This window comes from Scylla paramamosain, chromosome 13 (genome assembly GCF_035594125.1).
Source record: "Scylla paramamosain isolate STU-SP2022 chromosome 13, ASM3559412v1, whole genome shotgun sequence".
Classification (NCBI taxonomy): domain Eukaryota; kingdom Metazoa; phylum Arthropoda; class Malacostraca; order Decapoda; family Portunidae; genus Scylla; species Scylla paramamosain.
In genome coordinates this window covers 24,446,721-24,472,808 of record NC_087163.1, presented here as the reverse complement: position 1 = coordinate 24,472,808, position 26,088 = coordinate 24,446,721, and the positions used below count along the sequence as shown (strand labels likewise).

At 38.8% G+C, this 26,088-nt stretch overlaps 1 protein-coding gene across 30 annotated transcripts in view; it reads right to left on the bottom strand.

The window, feature by feature from the left end:
- LOC135106548 (calpain clp-1-like) overlaps positions 1-26,088 on the bottom strand; it is a 78,671-nt gene that overhangs the window by 2,496 nt on the left and 50,087 nt on the right. For 18 of the 30 annotated variants that reach the window (XM_064015720.1, XM_064015722.1, XM_064015719.1 and 15 more), the window contains 16 exons: positions 18,028-18,204; positions 16,155-16,172; positions 14,048-14,117; positions 12,396-12,513; positions 11,854-11,988; positions 11,495-11,663; positions 11,010-11,282; positions 10,081-10,243; positions 9,288-9,451; positions 8,497-8,714; positions 8,152-8,194; positions 5,991-6,035; positions 4,642-4,777; positions 2,045-2,172; positions 1,678-1,873; positions 984-1,088 (listed from right to left, as the gene is read on the bottom strand). In XM_064015720.1, coding sequence (XP_063871790.1) covers positions 985-1,088; positions 1,678-1,873; positions 2,045-2,172; positions 4,642-4,777; positions 5,991-6,035; positions 8,152-8,194; positions 8,497-8,714; positions 9,288-9,451; positions 10,081-10,243; positions 11,010-11,282; positions 11,495-11,663; positions 11,854-11,988; positions 12,396-12,513; positions 14,048-14,117; positions 16,155-16,172; positions 18,028-18,204 — 2,157 coding nt within the window. In that variant the 3' untranslated portion in view covers position 984. The remainder of the gene's footprint in view (positions 1-983; positions 1,089-1,677; positions 1,874-2,044; positions 2,173-4,641; positions 4,778-5,990; positions 6,036-8,151; positions 8,195-8,496; positions 8,715-9,287; positions 9,452-10,080; positions 10,244-11,009; positions 11,283-11,494; positions 11,664-11,853; positions 11,989-12,395; positions 12,514-14,047; positions 14,118-16,154; positions 16,173-18,027; positions 18,205-26,088) is intronic. The other 12 variants (XM_064015724.1, XM_064015730.1, XM_064015744.1 and 9 more) reach the window with 7 other exon arrangements.

Below are 26,088 nucleotides of genomic sequence, written 5' to 3'. Positions count from 1 at the left end.
CACAGTAGTTAAATTTTCCACAATTTCCATAAATATGTAGTTATTTCCTATAGTCAACTGCATGAGTAGTAGCAGATGCACAGATGCAAATTGAATTATAGAATGCAAAGAACCAAACTTTCTAGTAAAATACAGAATGTCTGTGAAGAGAAGGAAATCTGATAATCAGTCTGTACCATCATGCATCAGATGTTAGGTTGAAAATTTCTTTTTTGGTGCCTTCTGTGAAGATGCATACTGAGGAAAACATTAACTGAAGAACAGTATGTATGCTAGAAGATCAAATAATTAGTATATTAATCTCAAAGATGCACAACTGCTGAAAAATGTGAGAATCAATCTGTAAGTGAATATGACAAACATCTACTGTGTTAGAAAGCTGGTAACATTCATTTGTGAGGACTACTGGTCAAGCTTGTTAGCACTCCAAGCAATGGACAGAAAACCCTCATTCCTGTAGAAGCCCTGTAAGATCTGTAAAGTCATTACTACAGATATTAACACAGATCACGGCTTCTCAATTATATGTGACTGCAATCATACAACAAAGCTACCATAATATATACTGTTATTTTTGTACACACTAGATAAGTTCTGATGACATGAAATTTTCTATATTAACTTTAGGTTTAATTATCTCCAAGAAGGTGCTAAATCACCCCACTGAAGGAAATTCACTCTATCATTGAGAAACCATAGCATAGATAGATTGGGTGAAGTGTGTTGTCGTCCATCAGTGGTGACTTATAACATCTACTGTCATTGTCAGAGGAATGACTGAAAGCAATGTCAAGACCATTGATTCAGAGGCTTCAGTGGTAATCAATGTTTAGATCAGGATCCCCCAAATGTCATTGAGTATATATACATGTTTTACAGTAAGTATTTAGAAGCAGCCTCTTAACCCATGACTACACTGCATGCTGGAAGGTATATTTATGTAGTTTAGATTGGCTATTTATTAGAGCTTTGCTTTGCTGTACTTTATTCCTCATCCTCCTGCTCTTCTTCCTCTTCACGGTTCTCCTGCTGCTCACTCATTAGTTCATCATAGAATTCCTGCATCTTGTCAGGATCATCCTGTAGGCCTGTGGAGGGTGGCAAGGTCACACCAAGTCAGTGTATGCTGGCAGCCACATGAGTGGTGCTCAGTGTGACAAACAGGGTTATATAGCTACACAAAATACATATTTCTCTAAAACTAAATATAAAGTAGGTGAGGGTGCTATGATATTTAAAGGTGCAGTCTACTAAAACATGGAGGGTAAGGGTTATCTACAAACTAAAGTAAGTTTTCTTTATTGGACTTCTTGGATTAAAGTTGCCATTATTTATACTAAATAAAAACAAAAATTTTTTTATATATTTGATGTATAGTTGTATAAATTATAATATCTTTTAACACACAGAAACTGATTCAGTTTGCATGATTCTGTAAATGAATTACATGCATAGGTAAATATGGTTAGAATTACAGTCAACCTTAAATAACATCATAGCAAAACCATGTGAAATTTCCTGCCACATATCTTACCTGGTTTCCTCAGAAATATAAATAAAACAGGATGATTCATGCTACCCATCTCTCCCTTCTTTTACACTTGTTGGTCACAGTGGTGTAAAGTCCAGAATGGAAGAACCTTACTCCTTTACTAAAGTACCCATGTTATTACTTACCCATCATAGTTTTTAGCTTCACAGAACACATGATGAAGTCATCAAATGACACCTTGCCATCCCTGTCTCCATAGCGCAGCATGAGGGCATCAGAAATGTGATGATTGAGGCGATAGCCAGCAGAATTGAGAGCCTGGCGCAGCTCAAATGAACACAGCTGTCCAGAGTTGTCCTTATCATACAGCTTGAAGGCATTCTGTGTGGGCAGAGCATAATAGGTATGAAAACATAATAAGTATGAAACACCATCAGCAAACTGAGCCAACAAGCATATTTGACAGAAAATGTGTAGTTTTAAAATACAGAAGACAGCACCATGCTATCTCCCAACATAACAAGGTAATTAAGGTAGGGAAAAAAAGCCCACCTTCCACACTCTGATGTCCATCCACAGCTGCAGGAACTCTTGGAGTCCCAGTTTCCCTGAGCGGTCCACATCCATCATGGCAATCATGCTGCGACACACATCCTTGGTGAAGCCTTCAAAGTTGAATTCTGCCGGTGACAATAACCATTATGAGTTATGCTGAGAGGCATATTCTTAAGCAATTAAAACAATTGGGTAGTGTGCACATAATTCAATATAGGAAGCTTCCATGTAATATCTTGATTCTGTCTAAATGGGACATGAGATCAGGGGAAAATCCATACACATGGTAGGAGATGCAAGAGTATTGAATGGTCTATTCAAAACTGCACATATTCAGAAAATATTTCTCTAATTTTATGTTGTGACAACATAGTTTCAATAATAGTTGTATATATAAATATATAGCTAATATCTAAACCTTGCTGTCACAATAAGTTCTACTTTGAAAACTATTTTGTGAAATGAATGTTAGTCATTATATGCTAGTTTCAAATTATTACATGATGTTAATGTTTATGTATCATTTAAACAATTTTCTCATTCATCTTTATGATAAAATTTAAACATGAAGTATACCATTCACCTGGTTAAGTGGGAAGAAAAGCTGAGATTATTTTATAAGATGGTAGGGAATGATCTTTTATATCACAAAGAGTAACATTGCAGAAAACAACAAAAAGCTTGTGATCTCTCTCTAGTATAAAGCTGATATTTAATGAAGATTTCTTGAAAGGAAGACATGGAGCTGGGGTTAGGGAACCTGGGGGAATAATGGATACACATTGGTATAGGAAGGGGAGCTAGATATACATTCATTAAGCTGCTGTATGAGACAAATGTACACAACAATTTAAGGCAACAACAACACTGCACAGAACCAATGCCTGTGCAACAGATACAAAAGCAGTAATGTCACACAAGTGCACAACTATTCTAGAACTATGTATAGTGTACACTGATGCTGTCTCAAAAGTGGGTGTTCATCTCAAATTTTGCATGGAAAATGAACAGCAAATAGTGTAAATAAATCACTTTATAATATATATATATATATATATATATATATATATATATATATATATATATATATATATATATATATATATATATATATATATATATATATATATATATATATATATATATATATATATATATATAAAGTTCTATATTCTGCTGATGTTTTATGTGACTCTACATGGTTGAATGTTAAATAATGAGGAAAATAAGGCTTGCTAGTTGTAATAGTTTTTACATGATATATATTAAGTGTCATAATGTGAAGGTTAATACAGTAGTAAAGACCTGAGTTGTGATACCAACAGACTACTGGAGAGAAGTGTTTTGACTGTAGTATGACTTCCACCTTCTTGCAACACAGAACAACTGAAACACTTTTCTAGGCCACAGTCACAAGTGAGAGAGAGAGAGAGAGAGAGAGAGAGAGAGAGAGAGAGAGAGAGAGAGAGAGAGAGAGAGAGAGAGAGAGAGAGAGAGAGAGAGAGAGAGAGAGAGAGAGAGAGAGAGAGAGAGAGAGAGAGAGAGAGAGAGAGAGAGAGAGAGAGAGAGAGAGAGAGAGAGAGAGAGAGAGAGATACAAAATAGATTTACAGTTTTGTCACTTATGAAGTCAAGCTAATTAACAAGAACAATGACTGGATATTATAAAAGTTGTGCTTCTATATCCTTTGGCAGTTTCAGTAACTCATCAAAAAAGGACCTATGTGAGTTTCAGTATTGTTCATATGTTGCAATGCCACCAAAGAAGTGTGACTCATGCAGCAGCCAGTGATGGAAGTGTTTTGCTGGCCTCTTACCGAACACTGTTGATGGATGGCACGATATGACATGGAACACACAACATCTATATTAGAATGTGTCTGAAACTTGAAAGCACATGAAAACTCTGGATCTTGGTAGTTCTCTATCCATGTGAGAACTTAAACACTGAATACCTCAGTGAGTAATGCTTCCATGTATAAAACTCTATGATGTCAGATAGGAAAGAACCCATTTTCATGTGAGATAAGCAACAGCAGCATCATAAATCCAAGTCTGAATCTTCTGCTGATTCGTATCTCCCTACAGGTAAACAATAACATGGACAAAAGAAAGAAAATATGAAGAATTTTATATATATATATATATATATATATATATATATATATATATATATATATATATATATATATATATATATATATATATATATATATATATATATATATATATATATATATATCCGCCTGTTAACTTGTGTTTGCTGGCTGCAGAGGAGCAGACAGAAAATGGGAAATAAGTGTGTGTGTGTGTGTGTGTGTGTGTGTGTGTGTGTGTGTGTGTGTGTGTGTGTGTGTGTGTGTGTGTGTGTGTGTGTGTGTGTGTGTGTGTGTGTGTGTGTGTGTGTGTGTGTGTGTGTATCGTATATATGCTTGTATCAAAGTAATTCATAAGTACAAATTCCATTTTTTAATACATAAGTGGGCAATGGAAAGAGAGATAAGAGATAAGAATAACCCAGCAAATTAACATTATAAAAATATTCAGGTACTACAGGTTCTAATACTTCCATGCTGGTGAGAGTGGATCACTGACCTCTCTTGAGGGCAAAGTTAAGAACATCCTGCAGCTCCTTCCAGTCGATTTCCAAGTCATCACCAGCAACTTTCCTGAAGAAGGCATTGATCCGCTCGTCGGCCTCCACCTCCTGGGTGTTGTCTTCGGGCTGAACCTTTGTGGAAATACATCAGTGTTACATGGCAGTTTTCTTTGCTTTAATGGTTGTGTTACTCCTAAATTGAGTGAAGGTATAAGATGGTAGAATCACAGCAGCTTCTGGGAACCTGGAGTCTTTCTATACAATACTAAAATCTTTCATGCTACCATCCACTCTTATTCTTTCTATATAGCCATTTGTTATTATACTGTATGGGTGTTGCTTCTTCTGCAGTTCCTAGATCACTTTTAAATGAACATGTTGCACTTAGAAGAAAATGATTTTACAGAAAATTATGCAGAAAATAATAGTTTGATCTATATATATATATATATATATATATATATATATATATATATATATATATATATATATATATATATATATATATATATATATATATATATATATATATATATATATATATATATATATATATATATATATATATATATATATATATATATATATTTATATATGGAAATATCTAGACAATCAAAAGCGGCACATGTACTCTGTAAAGTGAAATAAACCAAACCAGCAAGTAACAACTATCTTACTGAAAGTATTATCCTCTGAATATGAAAGCAAAAGAAGCCTAACTAAATCTGAAGAGAAAAGAATATCATCTGTTACTGCATTATATGTGAAGAACCTCATTATGAAGGGACACAATCACTTGTTTTGATAATATGCATGCTAGAGAAGGGACAGCTCAAGAAGATACAAGACAACATAAATCAAGGCATCCATGGAAATAACATGCTAAAAGGCTTTTGCAATGAGAAGCTTTTGTTTCAGCATGGATGTTGTTTTAGATATGAATATGGGAATCATGAGAGTGATTTTGTTGGTAACACATATTAATCAAACCATTGCCAATTTGGGTGAGACATTATCACAGCAGACTAAGGGATCAAAATGATTATTTCAACTGTCCTCATTCCTTTTAATTTTTTTTTTTTGTTTGTTTGTTTGTGAGGGAGTATCCTGTAAATCTGAAAATCAATGGATTTCAAATCATATGCCAAACTACTGCCCAAAGCATCCTTGAACCACAAACTGCTTTAGGCAGGAAACAAACTGAATCATTCCAGTGGGGCACAAAAAAAAAAAAACTTTAAATTACTACAGATTGTAAATCATAAGGTAATCAGAATTCATGCTCTTTTTAATTTTTTTCTTGCTGGTAAAGCTGCCAGTATATTCTGGTGCTGCTAACACTTACTCTCCGCACTTGTGAGCTTCGGAATTTTCCTCCACCATCCTCATCCTGTATATGTGGGAAAGTTGAGAGTGAAGTGGGTGAGTAACAAACAAGCAATGTGAGGGTTAGTGCACAGGGTGAAAAAAAGATTACTTCTGTGCCCTGAGGAAAGCAAAGCCCAAGAACATTGAAGTTAATTCAAAAGCAGAGAAATACTAAATAAGAATATTTGTTATAGAGGAAAAGTCTCAGAGGAAACATTCATTATCTAAATTCCTATTTTGAGAAACTACATCCAACATTTGTAAGTTACATTTCTCAAAAGATCTAAACAACTTTCATGTGCACATTCATGGCACTGCCTTTTTTTTCCCATCTCTGTTTGTGACAGAGAAGACTGAACATGCCATTTTCCTGCTTCAAGAGATTCAATGTAGATCAGAAAAGCTACCACCAAATACTGATACATGGTTAGTCCTTTTAGATTCCTAAATTTAAGTTTATATAACCTCCTACTACAAATACATTAAGGAAACAGTCTAGCACTTTTACTAGTTCTATCAGTATTTACATGCTGAATATGCACTCTGCTGTGCTGCATAAAAATAGTGGACATGTTTAAATGATATAAAAAACCACTATTACAAGTGGATAATAACAGAGTCTATCCACTATCTATACATCAGGCTGAAATACTCCTTAATCATGAAGGTCAAAAAAAACATCACACCTTGCTTTAAAGTGGTTATCTAAACACAGAGGAGAGGATCCCTAATCACCTGCCACTATCCCTAAACTTTCATGATACAGGGAATACTTTGCAATGTTCTTCCAATCTGGCTATGGAATGTGAAATTAGACTATTCCCTTTCTACAGAGTGTTAAGTATTAACTATCAATGCAGAAAAATAAGTATAATGATATGATAATAGCAGTTCATAATCAAATACTTTCCCCTCTCCTGAAAAAAAAAAAAAAAAAAAAAAAAAAACAAACTGGTTTATTAAGTATACTGTACTTGTAGTGCCTAATTAGACTGATCCTGTAAAAACAAAACAAAAAAAACAAACTGTGGTTTATTAAGTATACTGTACTTGTAGTGCCTAATTAGACTGAAAATGTACACTGATATTCATCATTTAGGCAAACAAAGTATCTTAAAAGACATTTCAAAATCATAATATAAGTAAGAAAATAAAATGAAAAGAAATCTGTGAAATTAAGGTGAAACGCAGGTACTATGCAGGGAACATGTAACAAAGACACATTTAGTTCATGGTAAATGTTAAGAACATGCACACAAGTGGATAATTAAGTCTGTGTGGGATCTACTTTTGCATGCCTGGAACAATAATGAAAACACTCATATACAACTTAGTTATAATGAACTATCTATATTGTACTTCACTTATGCAATTGGTACTTTATTTTTGGAAGTCATTTTCATTGTAGTAATAATAAATTCTAAAATTCTAATTTCCACAACTCTAATTTTATAGGAAGTTGATCAGAAATTTAATATAAAATGTAAAGTAAAAATAATTTTCTAGTCACTAAGTTGATGGTAAGTACCTCTGATCCATCCAGTGCTAACACATCAATGACACAACCTCAACAGACAGACAATTCAGTGTCCCCTTTACACTAATACAAGGACAAGTCTAGCAAATATACTTAAAAGTACTACCAGGACTTTTCTAGCACTGCTTTAAGATTTACACACAAATCTGTAAAAGCTTTAATGATGAAACTAAGGATTACTTATACTAATCTCATTTTCAGTATGATCAGTAAAACTCAACAGTCTCAACTACTACTGATAATCCATTGCATTATTATAACAGCTATAAATTCTCATGAACGAGTGATTCCAAAGCTCATACTCATCATTACGACCATAAACATCTTATAACTTTGGATAACAACAAAACATTCCATCTACATGCAATTATTTTTGATCTTCTAAATTTCACCCTGGGTACAACACACCTTTACAAAGTTAAACAGCACTCTAGCATGACTTGATTATTAAAAAAATTTCCCATTGCCTATGCTCCCTGAGTATGGCACCCTTTAACCTTTAAGCTAAGCCATTGACATGTGTTCTTCAGTGCTGGACAGTGCAGGCAATTACAATTAAAGCAGCAAAGTATTCTCAACCTCCCTCTCTTGAGCCACTCACCCTCTCATCCACTTGGCCAAAGCCCACTTCTTCATCATTTTCCCTGAGAGAGAGAGAGAGAGAGAAAGACAGAGACAAAGTTAGCAAGCCAAAATTAACAAGATCTGCAAATAAAATATGGTGATAGTAAAGAACTGATTAGGGAATAGGTCAACTGTTCAGGTATTAAATTTTTACAAAATAAACATAAATAGTCTCTTCTTTTTATATACTGATCTATTTTACTGTTTACTGAATATGTATCATGTCAAAAACAAATTCATCACAGAGATCGTGAAAACAATATGTTGGTTGTGGGAAATCATGCTAAACAACAAGATAATCTGATCTTCAATAAACACTTACTCCATTTCATTGGCTTTTTCAGAGAAGACTCTCAAAATGAACTCTCCTTCTTCATTAGGCTCAAAGGTGGATGGCACAATGCAGTAAGTGCCAGGGGGCAGCTTGAAGCGACAAGACACCTCCCTCATGTTGATGAAGGATGGGGAACGAGCCACTGAGGCAGAATACTTGAAGAAGCTCAGATCTAAAGGCCGAGGAACACCATCTGGGTCTCGCAACTGTAGAGTGAAAATGTGAATATATGTAAGTTTAGCTAGTTACTGATGCCTGCTACTTATCACTCCTTCAAAGGCGTCAGCATGTTGGAAGAATCTCCACTTTGTTGTCTTTGCACATTGCAGTCCTCTCTCTCTATGATATTCTAATGATATGGCCTTCCATTTCACAGGAAGATATTTTTCACACCAGCAGCATTTAAGGCTATGTCTGACTATCATCATATTTCCATGTATAACAAATCATAATGATGTGGTCATGAGGAAAGAAATGATGAAAATAATGAGGTGAGTGCTAAGCATTTTAAGTATGAATACAAAGCTGGGGGATATGACAAAAAGACAAGGTCTGATCCACAGGAAGAAGAATAAGAAGGAGAGAGAGAGAGAGAGAGAGAGAGAGAGAGAGAGAGAGAGAGAGAGAGAGAGAGAGAGAGAGAGAGAGAGAGAGAGAGAGAGAGAGAGAGAGAGAGAGAGAGAGAGAGAGAGAGAGAGAGAGAGAGAGAGAGAGAGAGAGAATGAAGTTATACATTACACATGTGAATTTTTTCCACAACTACAGAAGTCTTGACTTACATGATAAATTGCAAAGCCAATAGTAAGGCACTCTAAGCCAAGCTTCCTCTGTGAACGGCGATTCTTCTGCATCAGTGCCACAATCACTGTACACTTGTTGTCATCATCATCATCATCAACCTCAGTCAAAGTGATTCTGTACTGAGGATTGTGCCAGAATGTATCTGTTGACAAACAAGTCACACAAGTAAATCCAAAAGTTTAATCATAATAATAATAATAATAATATCAGGTTTAATTATCAAGAGGCAGCAGACAATACAGTGATAGTCGCTGAAGGGGTCTTGATTTACATGGTATACATATTTACATAGATATATGGTATATATATATTTACATGGCAGCAGCTTCACCGCTTTTACAGTGTGGACATGATTGAACTGCATACGATATACTTTTTTTTTTTTTTTTTTTTTGGCAGAAGCTGCACCATTTACATAGCTTCACCACTTTCATAGTGTGGACATGATTGAATTGCATACGATATACATCTTTGGCAGGAGCTTCGCCACAGAATAACAAACACCTACTGGGGGATCGAACATGGGACCTTCCGCCTCCCAGTCAGGAGCGCTACCCGTTACGCCACGGATTATGAATCATGCAAGAGGTTCCTTGACACAAGTACTAACAGGTCTCAGATATGTAGATACATAGTGGGTGAGGTTGTGGTAAGATCTATGGGACAACAAGAAACTAACATTCTCAGATATGTACACTATCAAGTATTTCTTCAGTGAAAATGGGCACAATAACTAATAAAACAACACAAACCAATGGCCGTTAGACTCACCAAGGAAATTCCTACATCCGCCAGATGAGGAGCCCCTGATCCAGGCTCCCTCAAACACACTCATCTCCCACTTGTGCTGCACAGAGCCGATGATGTCCTCGTCCTCCAGGGAGTCTGGGTTGAGGTTGGTCATCTCCAGCATGGTGAAGTTGGTCAAGAAGTCCTGAGTAAGTCATGAATTAGAAACAATATGGGAATCTTTCTCTTGCCATCTTACATAGTAAAACACACTATCTATCTGTTTGTGTGTAGATGTGTCTGCTTTTCACAGAAAAACCATTGAACTGACTGTGATGAAATTTGGATTGATACTTGATCCGGGGAGTGACATAGGTTATGTCTTAACTACTTTCAACCCAAAACCGTTAGGTTATTCAATTTTACCTTGGCAACACCAGGTCATTCTGCTAGTATGAATAAAATCCTTGGTAAAACCTTTATTAACAGCACAGCCTAAACTTTTCTGCATGGTCAAGAAAGCTACTGAAGAAATATTTCTATCACATGAAAATATGCTTGTTGAAACTCTTAATCAGTACATATCAATTCTGTTTGCCTAATTTAAAAAATCCTTCTTACTTTTTCCTTGAACTTATTCTTCACCTTACACTACAAATACATTTTGAATCTATGTTGTCAATTTAAAAGCATTATTAATTTCTAATGGAACAAGTGTTCACATTTACATAATATCCACCAATTTTTGACCACTGCTTTGACCCTTTTATGGGACTGGCATTTCAGTGGGCATTTTTTTTATTAGATTTTTGTTGCCCTTGGCCAGTATCCTTCCTACATAAAAAAAAAGATCAAAATATGTATGGAGTTTCGTGAAGACATCAAACAAATACTGTACAATAAAGAAGGTTCTAAATACTGTAACAATAAAAAAATTATTAGTTTCCAAGAGGCAGAGTATTATCACTAACCTTGAAAGACATCCAAAACTCCCCATCATGCTCAAAGGTGAGACCCATCTCTTCTTTCTCCTCAGGAGGAATGAACTGCCATTCTTGACTCTTGTCACTCCAGGGGCCAACCCACTCTGCTTCATTGCCCCAAGGGTTACGGATGCGCACCAGAGGGATCTTGCCTGACACCCTTGGAGTCTGGATGTCACAATACTTGATGCGAGTGATGGAGTAAGCATGACCACGCACCAGACCATTGTCACAGCGTGCCTCCACCACATTGGGGTCAGGCTGTAGGAGAAAAAGGGGGAAATATATTTTATTGAGAGATATTTGAGGACACATATTTCTATAACTGCAGTATAATTACAGCTTATGTTAGTTTAATTAAATTAGGACACCAAGAAAAGCCTTCTCTGCATCAGTGTGAATGAATCCCTCAAAAACACCTGAAAATGTCAGAAAATATCATATGGGATCAATAAACAACTAGTAACACATACATCAATAGAGCAACCCATAAGGGAGCCCCTCTGATAGGCCTTCAGCATGATGTTGAAGAGGTTTGGTGGAGCCTTTGTCAGGTCGTAGATCTCAGACACACCACCAGTGAAGTCCTCCATTGCCTCGCAGGTGGTGCCTCCCTTCAGAGCCTCATATGAGCCATGCAGCCTGTGTAGGGATAAATTAAGGTAAGTGATCTGTATTTCTTTTTGAGTCTGGGAGAATAAAACAATTTGTATAAAACTGAATGCATGCAAAGTATGATGTGAATATCATATTTCTTTGATACTACAGACCATCTCCCTAATACGTGGATAGAGAAATTATGATTATGGAGGTTCACCAGGGATGAACTCACTTTGCATAGGCCTTCTCCACCAAGGCAGACCAAAATTCGTTCTTCTCCTCTGAGTGCATGAAGACCAGCCGGCCATAGAAAGTGGGCAGCCGGTCATCCACCACAACATCCACCCAGCGACCATACTGCCAAAACCTGAGGGCAACATAGTGATGAAAATCACTGCAGGAGTTTATTTCCTACATGATATACTTTTACCAGAAATTGGGGGAAGTATCATCATCTCAACTAAGTTATAAATATTATGTTAGCTTTGATTGTTTATAAGCTAGCTGCAGTTTTTATATGAAGGGGTACTGAAAGATGCTTCTTCCACAATTTTCTTTTATGTTTAAGCTCTTTATTGGTGAAAGCAACTATGAATTATATTTAAAATAGCACACAGTGGAAGAATCAGCTAATTTAAGAAATATACTGAATTTCTACTACAAAGATAGACTGTAAGGAATGCACAGCAGCAAAACCTGAAATAGCCAATGTTTCTTACCAGTGATTCTGTTATCATCAAAGAGGACAATTCCTGCAACTTTCACAGATCATACCTGAAGTGGAAGATGCCAGCATAGTTGTCCCCAAAGCTTTGATCACTTGGTACAATTTGGTAGAAGAGGCGACGGTTGAGGGTGAGGTTTGCCACGGCAGCCAACAGCCAGCAATCACCTGCCGGTCACAATGTTGGTGATGAACAGAAACTTTTTTTTATTCCACAGGGAAACCTTCTTCACTTTTTATTGAGCATTTCCTTATCATTCTTTAATTCTTACTTCCTTATGTATATAGCTATTCCTTACAGTGATCCTGTTCATCAGTGACACTTCTGTCATTCTCATGACAGTTTCTATATGTATACTTATACCTTGGTATGACTGGCTAAAAGGGGCAAATGTTGCTCTGATGAAGCCAATTGTCTGTAGGTACCGACACTAAGCGTTAAGTTATGTTAGGAGTGGCTAATGTAACAATGACATAATGAAAGACAGGGGAACAAATACAGTACGGTGAACCCACAGTATTTCATGAGGTTATGTTCCAAATACAGTACAGTGAACCCCCAGTATTTCATGAGGTTATGTTCCAAAGGCACCTATGGAGAGAGAGAGAGAGAGAGAGAGAGAGAGAGAGAGAGAGAGAGAGAGAGAGAGAGAGAGAGAGAGAGAGAGAGAGAGAGAGAGAGAGAGAGAGAGAGAGAGAGAGAGAGAGAGAGAGAGAGAGAAATTGTGGCTGTGTAACAGCCAGTGGGTGACCTTGTCAGTGACCGGTGGCGCAGTGCTCTCTCTCTTCGATAAGTTAACAGAGAGAGAGAGAGAGAGAGAGAGAGAGAGAGAGAGAGAGAGAGAGAGAGAGAGAGAGAGAGAGAGAGAGAGAGAGAGAGAGAGAGAGAGAGAGAGAGAGAGAGAGAGAGAGAGAGAGAGAGAGAGAGAGAGAGAGAGAGAGAGAGAGAGAGAGAGAGAGAGAGAGAGGGGGGGAGGGAGATGAATTGTGGCTGTGTCACAGCCAGTGGGTAACCCCTTGACAGTGACCGGTGGCGCAGTGCTCTCTCTCTAAGATAAGTTAACACACACACACACACAGAGAGAGAGAGAGAGAGAGAGAGAGAGAGAGAGAGAGAGAGAGAGAGAGAGAGAGAGAGAGAGAGAGAGAGAGAGAGAGAGAGAGAGAGAGAGAGAGAGAGAGAGAGAGAGAGAGAGAGAGAGAGAGAGAGAGAGAGAGAGATGGCATGGTTATAGAAAATTATGATAATTCGAACACAACAATAATAGGGGCAAAAACCATGGAGCAATGAGCTACATGTGTTGTTACATTGATGTAAATAAACTGACCACCTGCATCAAGTGTCCAGTGTTACCACAACTCCATCTGTAATACATGGGACTTTCAAACTGAGTTGGCTGCTCTAGATTTTGTCTGCTGCTTCCAAAATCTGTTAAAGCAAGGTCTGCAGTACCAAGGTATGAGTGTATTTCTAATGATATAATTAAAAAAGTACATTAAAAGTTGTCTTCAGTTAATTGCACTGTCTATAAATGACAGGCAATACTTTGAAAACATCATGTGGTTATATGACAATCATAATTTTTCCTCAAAATAATTGTTTGCATTATCTGCTTGTGCATGTTACAGCAAATTACATTAGCCAAACAATCACATACCCACACTGTTATTTCTCAGCTGTGTCATTCCACTGAACACCTACCAAGTTCTCCTTGTTTGACATCAAAGCGTGTTGCTCCATCAATGAACAGTTGTGGTTCATCTGTAATTTCCTGAAAATTATGGAAGATAATGTTAAAAACACAAACCACTTTGAATAAGAAATATCCCTGATTAAGCAAGATTTTAATTTCAAATGGCAATACTAATAAAGTACTATAGCTAAAAGCAAGAGCTGCTGTCTAGATTATTCATATTATATGAAGTGTACTTAATCTCATCCAGATATATATACTTCAATATAATTTATTCTGTAAAAAAATTAGCAATCTTAATATTTGTCAAAAGGAAGGATAAGCTGTGACAATTTCAAATGTATGCATTCAGCTTACTGATATACATATGAAGCAGTTACATGTACACTGTTTATTCATAAGTTATGGGAGACTACAGTATTCTTTTCTCTAACACACTGCTACTTACTTGACAGTCCATCCAGCAGGTAAATATTCTAAATGAAATATACATGTGCATGTATACATGTACATAAAAACTAACATCTATTGAACTGCAATTTACAGCATATATTCATTTTCTATTATAATAGCAGCTATTCTCTAGCATAGTACCTGATGATGGCAGGAACACCACAAAGACAAGAAGACAAATAACTGTCCATTAAATAAAATGCAATATGATAAAAAAGGTGCTAAACACAAACATGCAATTAAGAACATCTGAAATTATTGAAAATAAAAAGATAAAAAGATAATCACCCTGCCTACAGTGCCTACATGTGTTTTAAATGGTCCTTGGTGTGATGTGACCAGGACAACAAAGTAAGATACAGATGTTCAAGCCATTCACAGCTTGTATGGACATGGAAAGACAAAGGTGTGGGAATGTGGCCAGTGTTTGTGTCCTACCAATGGTCTGCTCCCCTGCACACATCAGATGATTTACTCCCATATTCTACTTGCCCATTTATTTGATTTATTAACCTGTTGTGCCTAGATAAGTCATATAAGCATTATGAGGTTCATGTGAAGAAAGCTTAAGTGATGTCACTGTGAACATTAATACAACATAAACAGCTCTGTGCATGCAAGCCAAATGTGAAAAAAATAATACCAACTTATGGTATGCCACTCTCAACACAAGATGCCTTCAGAGAATATATATATGTACATGTATTTTTTGTATCAAATATTAAAATAAATGTTTCCCAAAACAAGAATATGTTTTCAAACTCCCCATTTAATAAAGCAGAGGACTGACCTCTTCATTAGAAGTGCTTTTAATTAAACTATATCTCATTAAAAGGATGAAACTCCAACAAAAGCATGGAAAACAACTCCATGAAGTTCAGAGATCATCCTCCAGTCTAATATTTAGATCATCTGAAAGGTCACCTAGCATATCCATGAAAAAAACATCCTGTCTCCCATGAACTGGGGTAGCCCACTGCTGCTTTCAAACATAAGGGCAGGTGTAAGTGTAGCAAGAATACTGGCACAGGAAACAGACCTGATAAGATTTCAATGACAGGGTTTAACAGTCAACAAAAGCATAATACGAGTCTATGATGAAAGGATGGAAAGCTAATGAATACTAAATTCCTAACAATTAAGAGATACTGCCACTCATTATTACCAACTTCTGTTTAAAGATATAAAGTAATCAGAAGCTACTTTTGGTTTTTACATGCCAGTCATGCTTGGCATGGGAAACACACTTAGCATGGTAATAAAGATGATAATGGTGAAGAGATAATGATATCAGATAATAATACATCAACAAAATGATTACAAGAATATGATATATGTATTGTGAGAGAGATCCAAGTCTCTGCTTTTCTGGATACAATAATCTTTTATGTACAGGGTGTGCTGGCCTAACATGCATGGAGTCTCCTCTAGTTACACCCAGCCAGCCTTGTTTACCTGTCTTGTTGGACAGATTTAAAAATTTATGTGGGGGAGTTCATCCCCTTAAGATGATGGACAGTTACACAAATTATCTACTTGAGTTTATATGTGCCCTTGTCTGATGGCAAGCAGGTGACTAAATACTATATTATATACACAGGTGTTGGAGTGCAACAAGCAGTCTGCTTTTACTACTCAAACCTGAGTGCACTGTGTCAGTACCTTTAAAGCCATGATCTCCTATGAAGAGAAATAACATATTAGACAAATTTCAAAACCTCAAACATACAGGTTAAAAATAAGTCTTTAATAATTTCAGTTGTAACTAAAGGTTAATTACCAAATTAACTAATCTGTAACATACAAAACAAACTGTTAATGGAGAAATCTTTCTAGTCTACAAACAAAATGGCACATGAATCATTAGTAACCAGTAACTGTCTAAACACAGCAGTTGTAAGTATATATAAAACTCGGTCTATTTCAAGTAATGAAATAAGTAGTAATCATACTACTAGTTTTGATGGCTAATAAAGGAACCATTAAATACACAAACACAAGAACACACAATTACACAGACACAGACACAGACACAGACACACACACACACACACACACACACATACACACACACTTGGAACGTCACATCACTAATGAAAAAGGACAGAGAAGGTGTAGGTCACTGACATGTGGAAAGGTGGGGCTGAGGTGATTGAGTTATAATTTACCTAAGCTTCCAGTGGGAGATGAGTAAACAACAGGTGTGAGGTGGTGATGAATAACTTACAACTCACTAGACCTTTGATGTATGTACAGTCACTGATACATGTGCCTGCTAACTTAGTGCACAGAGCAATACAGGGAATTGTGAAGTGTGTGCACATGTGAGTACTGTTTCTCATCTTTCCTCATCCTCCATGTGACAGTTTAAAGGTGAATCAATATATTAACTGACTGAGTGGAGACTATTTGTATCTAAGCAATAAATCTAGTGCAGGCACAGTTTAATATTCAGCAGGTTAATCATTTGTTATGAGATTCACTCTATGGTGTTACTTTTGTATTTATCTTTTCAACCTGATATGCTTGAACTTTAAAATCACTTGTTTAAAAAATATCAGACAGTGGCTGAGCACCTGTGGCAATGGTGCAGGTATGGTGTGGATGCTGTGTCCCTGCAGCACAGCACTAGGGTGGGGCAGGCCATCAAATTAAGGTGCTGGCTGATGGTGGGTGTGGCCCATTTGGCTCTCCCTTTCCATTCCCACTTATCAGTAATTTTCAGCCCCTCCCACTTCCTTGCTCCTCACACCAGCATTTTCCAGCTCTTTGCATCAGCTCTTTCATGTTCTTACAGTATATGTATAATAATTGTGTAGCTGAAGTTCTTAGACATGTATAAACACATGATTCAATCCAAAAAATACTTAAGCAATGTCATCCTTTCTGTTCTCTTTAAAAAATATTAAGAAATACTACATACAAAATAAAAAAAAGTCACATTGAATGCTCCTGTAATATTTCAGAATGTGAGCTGTCTCTATGTAGATGCAGGGTTCAATTCAGTTAATTTCAAAATCATCAAGCTTTAAGTTTTCAACACATACTATGAATGTTTTACATCTAAAGATACCCGAATGAGCTTTGTATATATTTTGCATTATCAAAACATAACTCCCTTTCATCCCACAGATGAATGATAAACATTACTGGATGATGCACGCTTGATAATATTTCAAATTTATGTACATGTATATATAAAAAATGAAACCTACATGAACCATAGTATATCACTAATGTGCCACTATCCTACTGAAATAAAAGTTTAGGCTTATAGTGAAAACAATAAATAAGGAAAGTATTATCAATCAAGTGCATGTGTGTAGCATAAATAAATTTCTTGGTAATACATCCACTAATGAAATCTCCATTTGTATTCTATCATAGAATCTGTTTTGAATCTGGCTACTGCATCATCCATAGTGCAAGATCTAACACATTCAAAACTACAATCATACACCATTCTTTATCATTCAACACTACTTATAAGTGAATAATCCTCATGAGTATTCTACAAACTGAACAAATAACTCACATGAGGCCTCTTCCACTCAAAAGGCTTGGGTGGGGAGCGGGAGAAGAAGATGGAGGAGTCTTCAGCTGGGAAGTCTGGGTCCTCAAAGAGAGTGCCACTGTCCATACATTGCTGCCGGAGCTCATAGAAGTCCTGCACTTGGCCACGGGGACGCAGGCCAGACCCACGCTCCCCAAACTGCAGAGGAATATATCATGAGACAAAACTGTAGGGGAATAAAACATGACAAGACTTACACACTTTATGCTGCTCTTTACCTTCATTTTAATGCACGTTTCTACTATTTCCATTAATTTCAGGTGAGCTTTTCATCTCTGCATCAGAAAGGAATGTTATTATCTAAGTTTTTCAAATCCATATTTTACACATTTGAACAGCTTAGATTTTTTACACTTTGCATCTACACATTCAAGCTCCATAATACATACCCTTCCCAACATTATGTTCCATATTTTTCATATAGTACAAGATACCCGTGGAATAGGGACCCCAAACCTCACCCTTCCCCTTTCAACCATCTTTTCAGAACACGAACTGCATGACGTGGACAGCAGATTGCATAAAACATTTCAAAGACTTGTCTTAACTAATTTGAAGAGGTGTAGCTGGAAGTAATACGGATTTTCAAATGTGTTTTCACGATCCAAATGATAGGAAAAGAAGTAAAGAAAAAAAGATGATAATAAAAAAAATAAGAACCAGACCAAAAAAACGCCGACTGTCTAAATAGATTCTTTCTCTTTACTACCTTGAAGACTTCCTCACTATCTTGACGACTGAACACAGAGCTGAGGCGGTGACGCTTGGTTCCAGCAGCGGCGGGGGTGGGCGGGGTGGTCTTCGGCGGGCTGGTCGGTACAGGAGTCACGCGCCGAAATGTGGTGGTGATGGATTTGTCACCAGGAACCACTGTTTTCTTGGTCGACACGAATATCTTAATCCCAGTACGCATAGAACCCATCTTCTCGTGCGTGTGGTGGTAACTGTCAAGTTGCAAGGATAAGTTCAATGTTCCTTTCGTTGTGAGTTCAAGAAGTATTCAATAGCCCCAGGGACGGCGGGTGGTTGACAATAGTGTGAAGTTGAGTTTCTAAGTTTATCTGTTACTGCACCGGGGATGTTCGATGCTGTACATTAATCAGGAGCCTTTACGTTGGTGTAACCAGGAAGTGAATTATCTTTAAAGCAGAAGAGGGTAAATACTGCAGTTATTACTGGATTATCCACCTTTTGCTGGATTTCCTCTATTTGTCTAGGTAACACACTTTTTTGGAGAGGCGAGGGCCACGAGGACCTTCCCAAAAGATAGATTACTGTTTGCAAAAGCTGAATGATTAAGAAACAGCTACATTTAGCCTTGTCTGCCTAAGGGTTGATTTAATCAGGAGGGTAAACATAAACACACTTAACTTGGTGGAAAACAACTTCTCGCGGCACACACGAAAGTACTGAAACGACACCAAGCCTACTGGAACATTGATATCTATCCGGGCCACTGTGTACTGCACGAAATTTTCTTGAACCTCGAGGAGAATCATGAGAACTGCCTTGCCAAATTCATGAACGTATTACTTTTGTCGCAGACTTTCACGACCAATTAAAATGAAGAAGAAACCAGCAGCCGCAAGTGTGTGTGTGTGTGTGTGTGTGTGTGTGTGACTGACAGGATACGCTTGGTGCCTCAACGTCTGCATAAAAAAATACTGTAAAGGTCATTATTATCCATCTCTAATCTCTACAAAAGAAAACGATCAAAATAGTAATGGCGATGATGATGGTGATTATGATGATAAGTGTATGTGTGTTGGGGGGCTTGACTAATAACTGACATTCTATCATCACATCAGCTCCCCGCATCCCACCCAGAGAGCTGGGTGATGAACTTAACGAGTTCATTCTATTTCCTTAACGGTTCACTCTTCAATAAACATTCTGAAAACGGCTAAAATTTCCTTGCAAATGCAAATTACCACACATTTTCTTTACAGCCGTGCACTGACACACTGATATACCTCGACAACACAAATTAGCACGAGTACAGTGCATGTAAAGCACGTGCACCACGATTTAAAGATAAAGCTTCGACCAATCTAACGCTTCTCGCTCATAAAAAAAAAAGAAACAGTAAAGAAAATAACACAAGCTATTATGTTGCACTATTCCTGTTAGCACGGCACTGCACACACACATGAACACACAGCGGGCCAAGTAGCAGCAAGTGACGCATCACCACTACTGAACCACAGGATACACATGTCCTATCATCTGACGCATCCCTGCTACTTACCCCCGTACGATCCCGCCACGGTTGCGTCTTAATTAAAATTATAATAATAATAAAAAAAAGGAGGGGGGGGGGTGAGGGAGAAGGTTAAGAACTATGACTTTATATGTTCAGAGTCGCTAATTTGTTCAGCTTCTTGGCACGCTTGGTCGATCTTAAAGCCTCGAACAAGACCGCATCTCGAGGCCGGTACATACTCTTTAATACACCGCTGGGAACCCTTCTATCAACACAGGATGTATTGCAGATAACACAGTTCGTTTTTAATTTAGTGTTCACCACGGCATCCTTAATGTGTGGTTTAATGCTACTGTGACATTATACTTCCCGGGGTACAGTCATGCTGCGTGAGGTCTGAAGATTACACGGTCATCTCCTTAAGTGGTCACGAATCCACGCTACGTCTGCTGCCGATAGATCACAGAAGGTCACGTGATTTTCTGTCAGCACACACTCCTAATGGGTTCTTCGGGATGACAAAATGCTTAATAGATTATTCCACAAAGCCAATAATTATAGCTCATTGCTGAGACACCTTAAAATTAATCTACTAGTCATTTATTTCCCAAAGTGATTTTATTTTTAGAAATATTAAAGTACTTCCTTTTTGAGGCCACATTTCCTGGTCCTGCAACAAGACAGCAACACGGCAGAGTGAATCACAGACTTATTTCACAGGTGAGGGGTTCTACACAAATTGCGCTGCTCGTTTCCCGGCTTCGTTCAGCCCTACCCCGAGCCCCGCCTCTCCTTTCTCTCGGGGACGTGCGTGACCACCCGCCACCTATCAATAACACTCCGCCGCCCCCCTCTAGGCCTAGTCCAGCGGTCACATTCTCTATCTGTGTCACCAGGTCCACTGCCAATATTCTTTCGTTCTTTTTTACAATAGTTTCAAGAAAAGGGGGGTAATTAGACATACGTAACGAAAGACTCCGTGCAATACTAATTACGAGTTATCTGAGTGAGAAAGTAAAGTCTAGTGTGTAGACAGGAATGAAATACTAATACGAATAATACTAGTAACCAACATGTTCTGTACAGGTGGTGGAGACATGTGTATGTGCAAAATACATCAGTGGTCATCCTTCTCAAGCCACAAGGTTATCTGATTATTTAATGATCGGACGTAACCTTCACACTTTTAGGAGTCTGATAAGAGTCTAAAGTTTTATTTGTTTGACGCGTGCCGCCCGTCAGCGCCAGGTGTCTGATCACAATGTACTGCAGTGCACGCTGTCATTACAGTGTGGTGGTGAGGGCGTGGCAACACCCAAGGCTGTGAGAAGGGCTTGGCGTGTGGCGTATTATGTTAGCAGTGTTTTGTTTATTTGAGAGAGAGAGAGAGAGAGAGAGAGAGAGAGAGAGAGAGAGAGAGAGAGAGAGAGAGAGAGAGAGAGAGAGGAGAGAGAGAGAGAGAGAGAGAGAGAGAGAGAGAGAGAGAGAGAGAGAGAGAGAGAAATTCATGTACTGTACATATACTAATTATCTTGCAGGTCCACCATCAAACAAAAATCAATAACATTATCAAGCACTCACATCAATATACGCAGCTACAGAGCAGCGAGAAATGGTGTGTCAATCAGTGACAAGAATAACTTATGGAAGAGGTCACGGATCTTTCATTTCATCTGCCATCCATCAGTAACACAATCTGACACACACACACACACACACACACACACACACACACACACACACACACACACACACACACACACACACACACACACACACACACACACACACTTATTTCCCATTTTCTGTCTGCCCCCCGCAGCCAGCGATCACAAGTCAACAGGCGGAGATGGAGAAAGGGGAGTGGCGGTGCAGGAAGGGGAACGGGGAACATTGGCGCCAGGGAGCGAGGGGGGAAGGAAGGGAAGGGGAGACTTGCTGTGCTAAAAGGTTCAGCCTCCGATATTTTTCCTGACCCTTTCAACACACGCTGAAAAATACATTAACCTTTGGCACCGTGTATCTCTTAGCGGTCAACAGCCTCCAGCACTTCCCAGTCTCCTCCTCGCCACAACCGTCCCTACCCCAGTGGTAAAGGGGGCATCCAGTCCACATTGCCACTCCCTTGTAATGTGTCCAGGGCTGCCGCAACTTGAGCGAGGCGCCGCCCTCCTCCCTCGGTCATTCATTTATACAGTCAAGTAAAGATCGCACCGAATGATTCTCGCTCTAGTGACTGTTTTGGGATTCATATGAAGATTAGTCATCCTAGCTACATACATTTAGGATGGGTTAGATTAGGTTAGGACAGGCAGTTTTAAGTAAAGCAACCTATCCTAAGCATGATGTGATCTATTTCTATCCATGATCTCTCTCTCTCTCTCTCTCTCTCTCTCTCTCTCTCTCTCTCTCTCTCTCTCTCTCTCTCTCTCTCTCTCGTACACATGTGTTCCCTCAGCCTCCCGGCGCGCCCCTCACAGCTTGTATTCTCCCTCTACGATCGATACCACGATGGCCCCAACAAGTCCTCCTGTATTCCTCAGCAAACGCTTCATATCGATTAATGAAATTTGAGATAAACGAGTTGCCATTCACCTCTGCTGTCAATACGCTTCCACCGTTGTTTATACGACACGCGATCCAGGTAACGCGTCATGTTTTGAAAGGTGAGACTGTATGTTAAAGTCAGGTAGTGTTTTGTGACTAAGATGACGTCAATCACTTGTATCATACGATCTGCTTCCTGGTTTACTTTGTGATACTGAAGCTTATATATTTGATAAGTATATAAAAATAATAATAATGATAATAATAATGTATATCCTCGAGTGACATTAATGTCTTGATAAACACCGATAAACAGAAGGAAACAAATGAAAATATATGAAAATAATAATGTTAGGACTCATTAAAAGAAACATTCACCTAAAACTAACACAACAATAACAACAACAATAATAAAACAGGCATACCGTATAATGACAACAAACTTCAAGCTGAGTCACCCACACAATACATCATGTCTCCTTAAAGAGTTATATAACATGACACGACAAACGAAAACAATGGATCATGTATTTTCAATTTAACGTTTCCAGCAGTCTGTTGTATTCGTGACTTGGACGAACTAAACTGCACAGGAAATGGTGTATGTATCTTATCTGGTGTATGTATCTCCCCTACCAGTGCATATCTTATCAGTTACACACATGGAGCTGATTCACACTCTTTGCGGAAACTCGGCCTTCTACTGTCTTGGGACGGTTATAGGACTCGTACACCAGAGCCGACGGTTTTTAAAATATGTGTTATCCAGATGATTAACTCCCTTTACTGAATATTTCCTTGGTCTCTCTCTCTCTCTCTCTCTCTCTCTCTCTCTCTCTCTCTCTCTCTCTCTCTCTCTCTCTCTCTCTCTCTCTTTCTCTCTCTGTTCTTTATTTGGGTTATTTATACATAATGTGCTGTAAGGTGAGGGCCACAATATGTTGTTTGGTGCGGCGGGTACTGAATATGCATTACAGTCATCAGCCACACTGCCACGCCTGTCTGCCAGCCTGTCATCCAGCGGAGTCATATTCACACCTGACAACTTGCAATTACCAGTCGAACGTGTTAAACAGACGGGCCGTAGATGTGTAGTTTACGTATTACGGCACAGGAAGAGAGAGAGAGAGAGAGAGAGAGAGAGAGAGAGAGAGAGAGGAGAGAGAGAGAGAGGAGAGAGAGAGAGAGAGAGAGAGAGAGAGAGAGAGATAAGATAATCGCGCCATGTTTTAACTGCACGCTTTTCATCACCCATGCTACACTGATGGCACACGTTTTATTGGCAGTGATTTGAGTAGCAATGCTTGTAATCCAGACTATGGACTGTTGATGTTTTTACTATCACTACGTACTTTTACTACTGCTGTGTTTGGGTAGTACCCTACCATTACTAACGCTGTTACTGCTTCTACAATAAGAACGATGACAACAGTAGTAGTAGTAGTAGTAGGAGTACCAGCAGCAGACGTGGGCCCCCCGCTGCCGGGCGCTACTACGAGTTACTACAATCCCCTCGTTACTACTATTACTACTCACGGCCCACACGAGGCTGCCGACCACAGGCAGGCGGTAGGGCATGGTGTTCGGGCCTCCTCTCCTGCCACACGGCGTCCCCTTTAAGACCCACTCGCTGGTATCTTGTATTATTAAGATCGGCCGACACCCTCCGCGTCAGTTCTTCGGCGATGCATGACTTGGCGCGGGCAGCACTGTAACCCCCACAAGTTGTGATGCTGCACGGAAGGCGCTACTCTCGCTCTACTCTGGCTCTGGCCCTGCTCCTCTCCCGCGCCCCTACTGGAGTGTGCTCCGCCGCGCAGGGCCCAAGTTGCCAATCCAGGATTTCCCCAAATAGGTGAAATTTTCCCTAGATCGGCCACATTTTTCCTAGAATTAGGCAACATTGCCTTTAAGTCCAGAGATAGTTTTGTTTATATTACTGGGAAATTTTTAGAAATAATTTGCCGGTCACCGTTTTAATAAATGGTGTAGGTCGCTTATAAACTGTCCTCTGCTTCTCTAGGTTCAACACTAAGATCTGCAACAAAACTACCAGTAGTCAAGGTAAAAAAGAACCCCGTGCTATCATTCCGTCACTCTAACCCGTCTATGATCATCCCCACCAAAAACCCAATCACCGACCAAGCTGTAATTACACACACACACACACACAAAAAAAAAAAAAAAAAAGGTCAACACATATATACAACATCGTGGGTACAATTGACCACTGTTTTATCTGAACCAGTTACAAGGTATTGTTTTCCCTGGTGATGGTGGTGGTGGTGGTGGTGGTGTTATCACGACCACCCGCAAGGTGATATATCGTCTGGCACGAGGCATCCCATCTCGCAAAGTCACGTTCTATTGTGCTGAGCTAATGTTTATCTCTCGTTTATTCACATCAGTCTTCCTGCTACCTGTGAGCATGTCAAAACGCAAATTGACATATCTATAAGGAATCAACACTGTCGAGGTTTGGGGAAAAATGGAAAGAAGTTACTAATTTGATGATTGGATACCGAGTGTTCCATACGAGAGCTCCAACGATTTTCAGAAACTATGTCTTTTCCTGTACTGATTCACGACTTCCAAGACATCCCTGTTTTTCTGTTTTCCCTAAACTCGTCACCAAAATCCCTCCACTATTCCAAACTGGTAAAATTTCCCCAGAAAGTGGGAGCGCCGTCGGCAAGGAAATAGTTTCCACTTTCGCCTGCCAGAGTCACGATAACACCGGGAGGCGCTTGATGCTCTTATCTCGCCTTCACTTCACCGAGGGGCGTTGCGCGGGACACTATCAGGCGAGCGTGTGCGAAAAAAAAAAAAAAAAAAGGGGGATCTCCAGGAAATGACAGTGAAATGTGGCTTTAGTTCCTCAAATCTTTTCGCTACACTGGGGATCTACGTGAAGCTTTCCGAGCGCTTGACTTTTGAATCTGCAATATGAAGTAGTTATTGGGTCTTCTCTTAATTTTCTCCTTTCAGCGGTGTGAGGTCGAGCCAAGATGAACAACCGTGTTAAAGGGACACCGCCACGGCCCAGTCGGCATGCCCAGGTGATTGGAATACAAACAGGGCACCCTTTGTAGCGGTACAAGGGCGTATACTTTTAAGACTGCATGTGTTTCCATCTAACTCCTCACAGAGATAACTACTGCAAAGAAACAATATATACTTTAATCTTCGTATTCAGGCATGGGTTTAGCTTTACGGTTCCCGGGAGGAGCTTGAGAAGACGCCTATATGTATATGCTAAAATAAAACGCAAT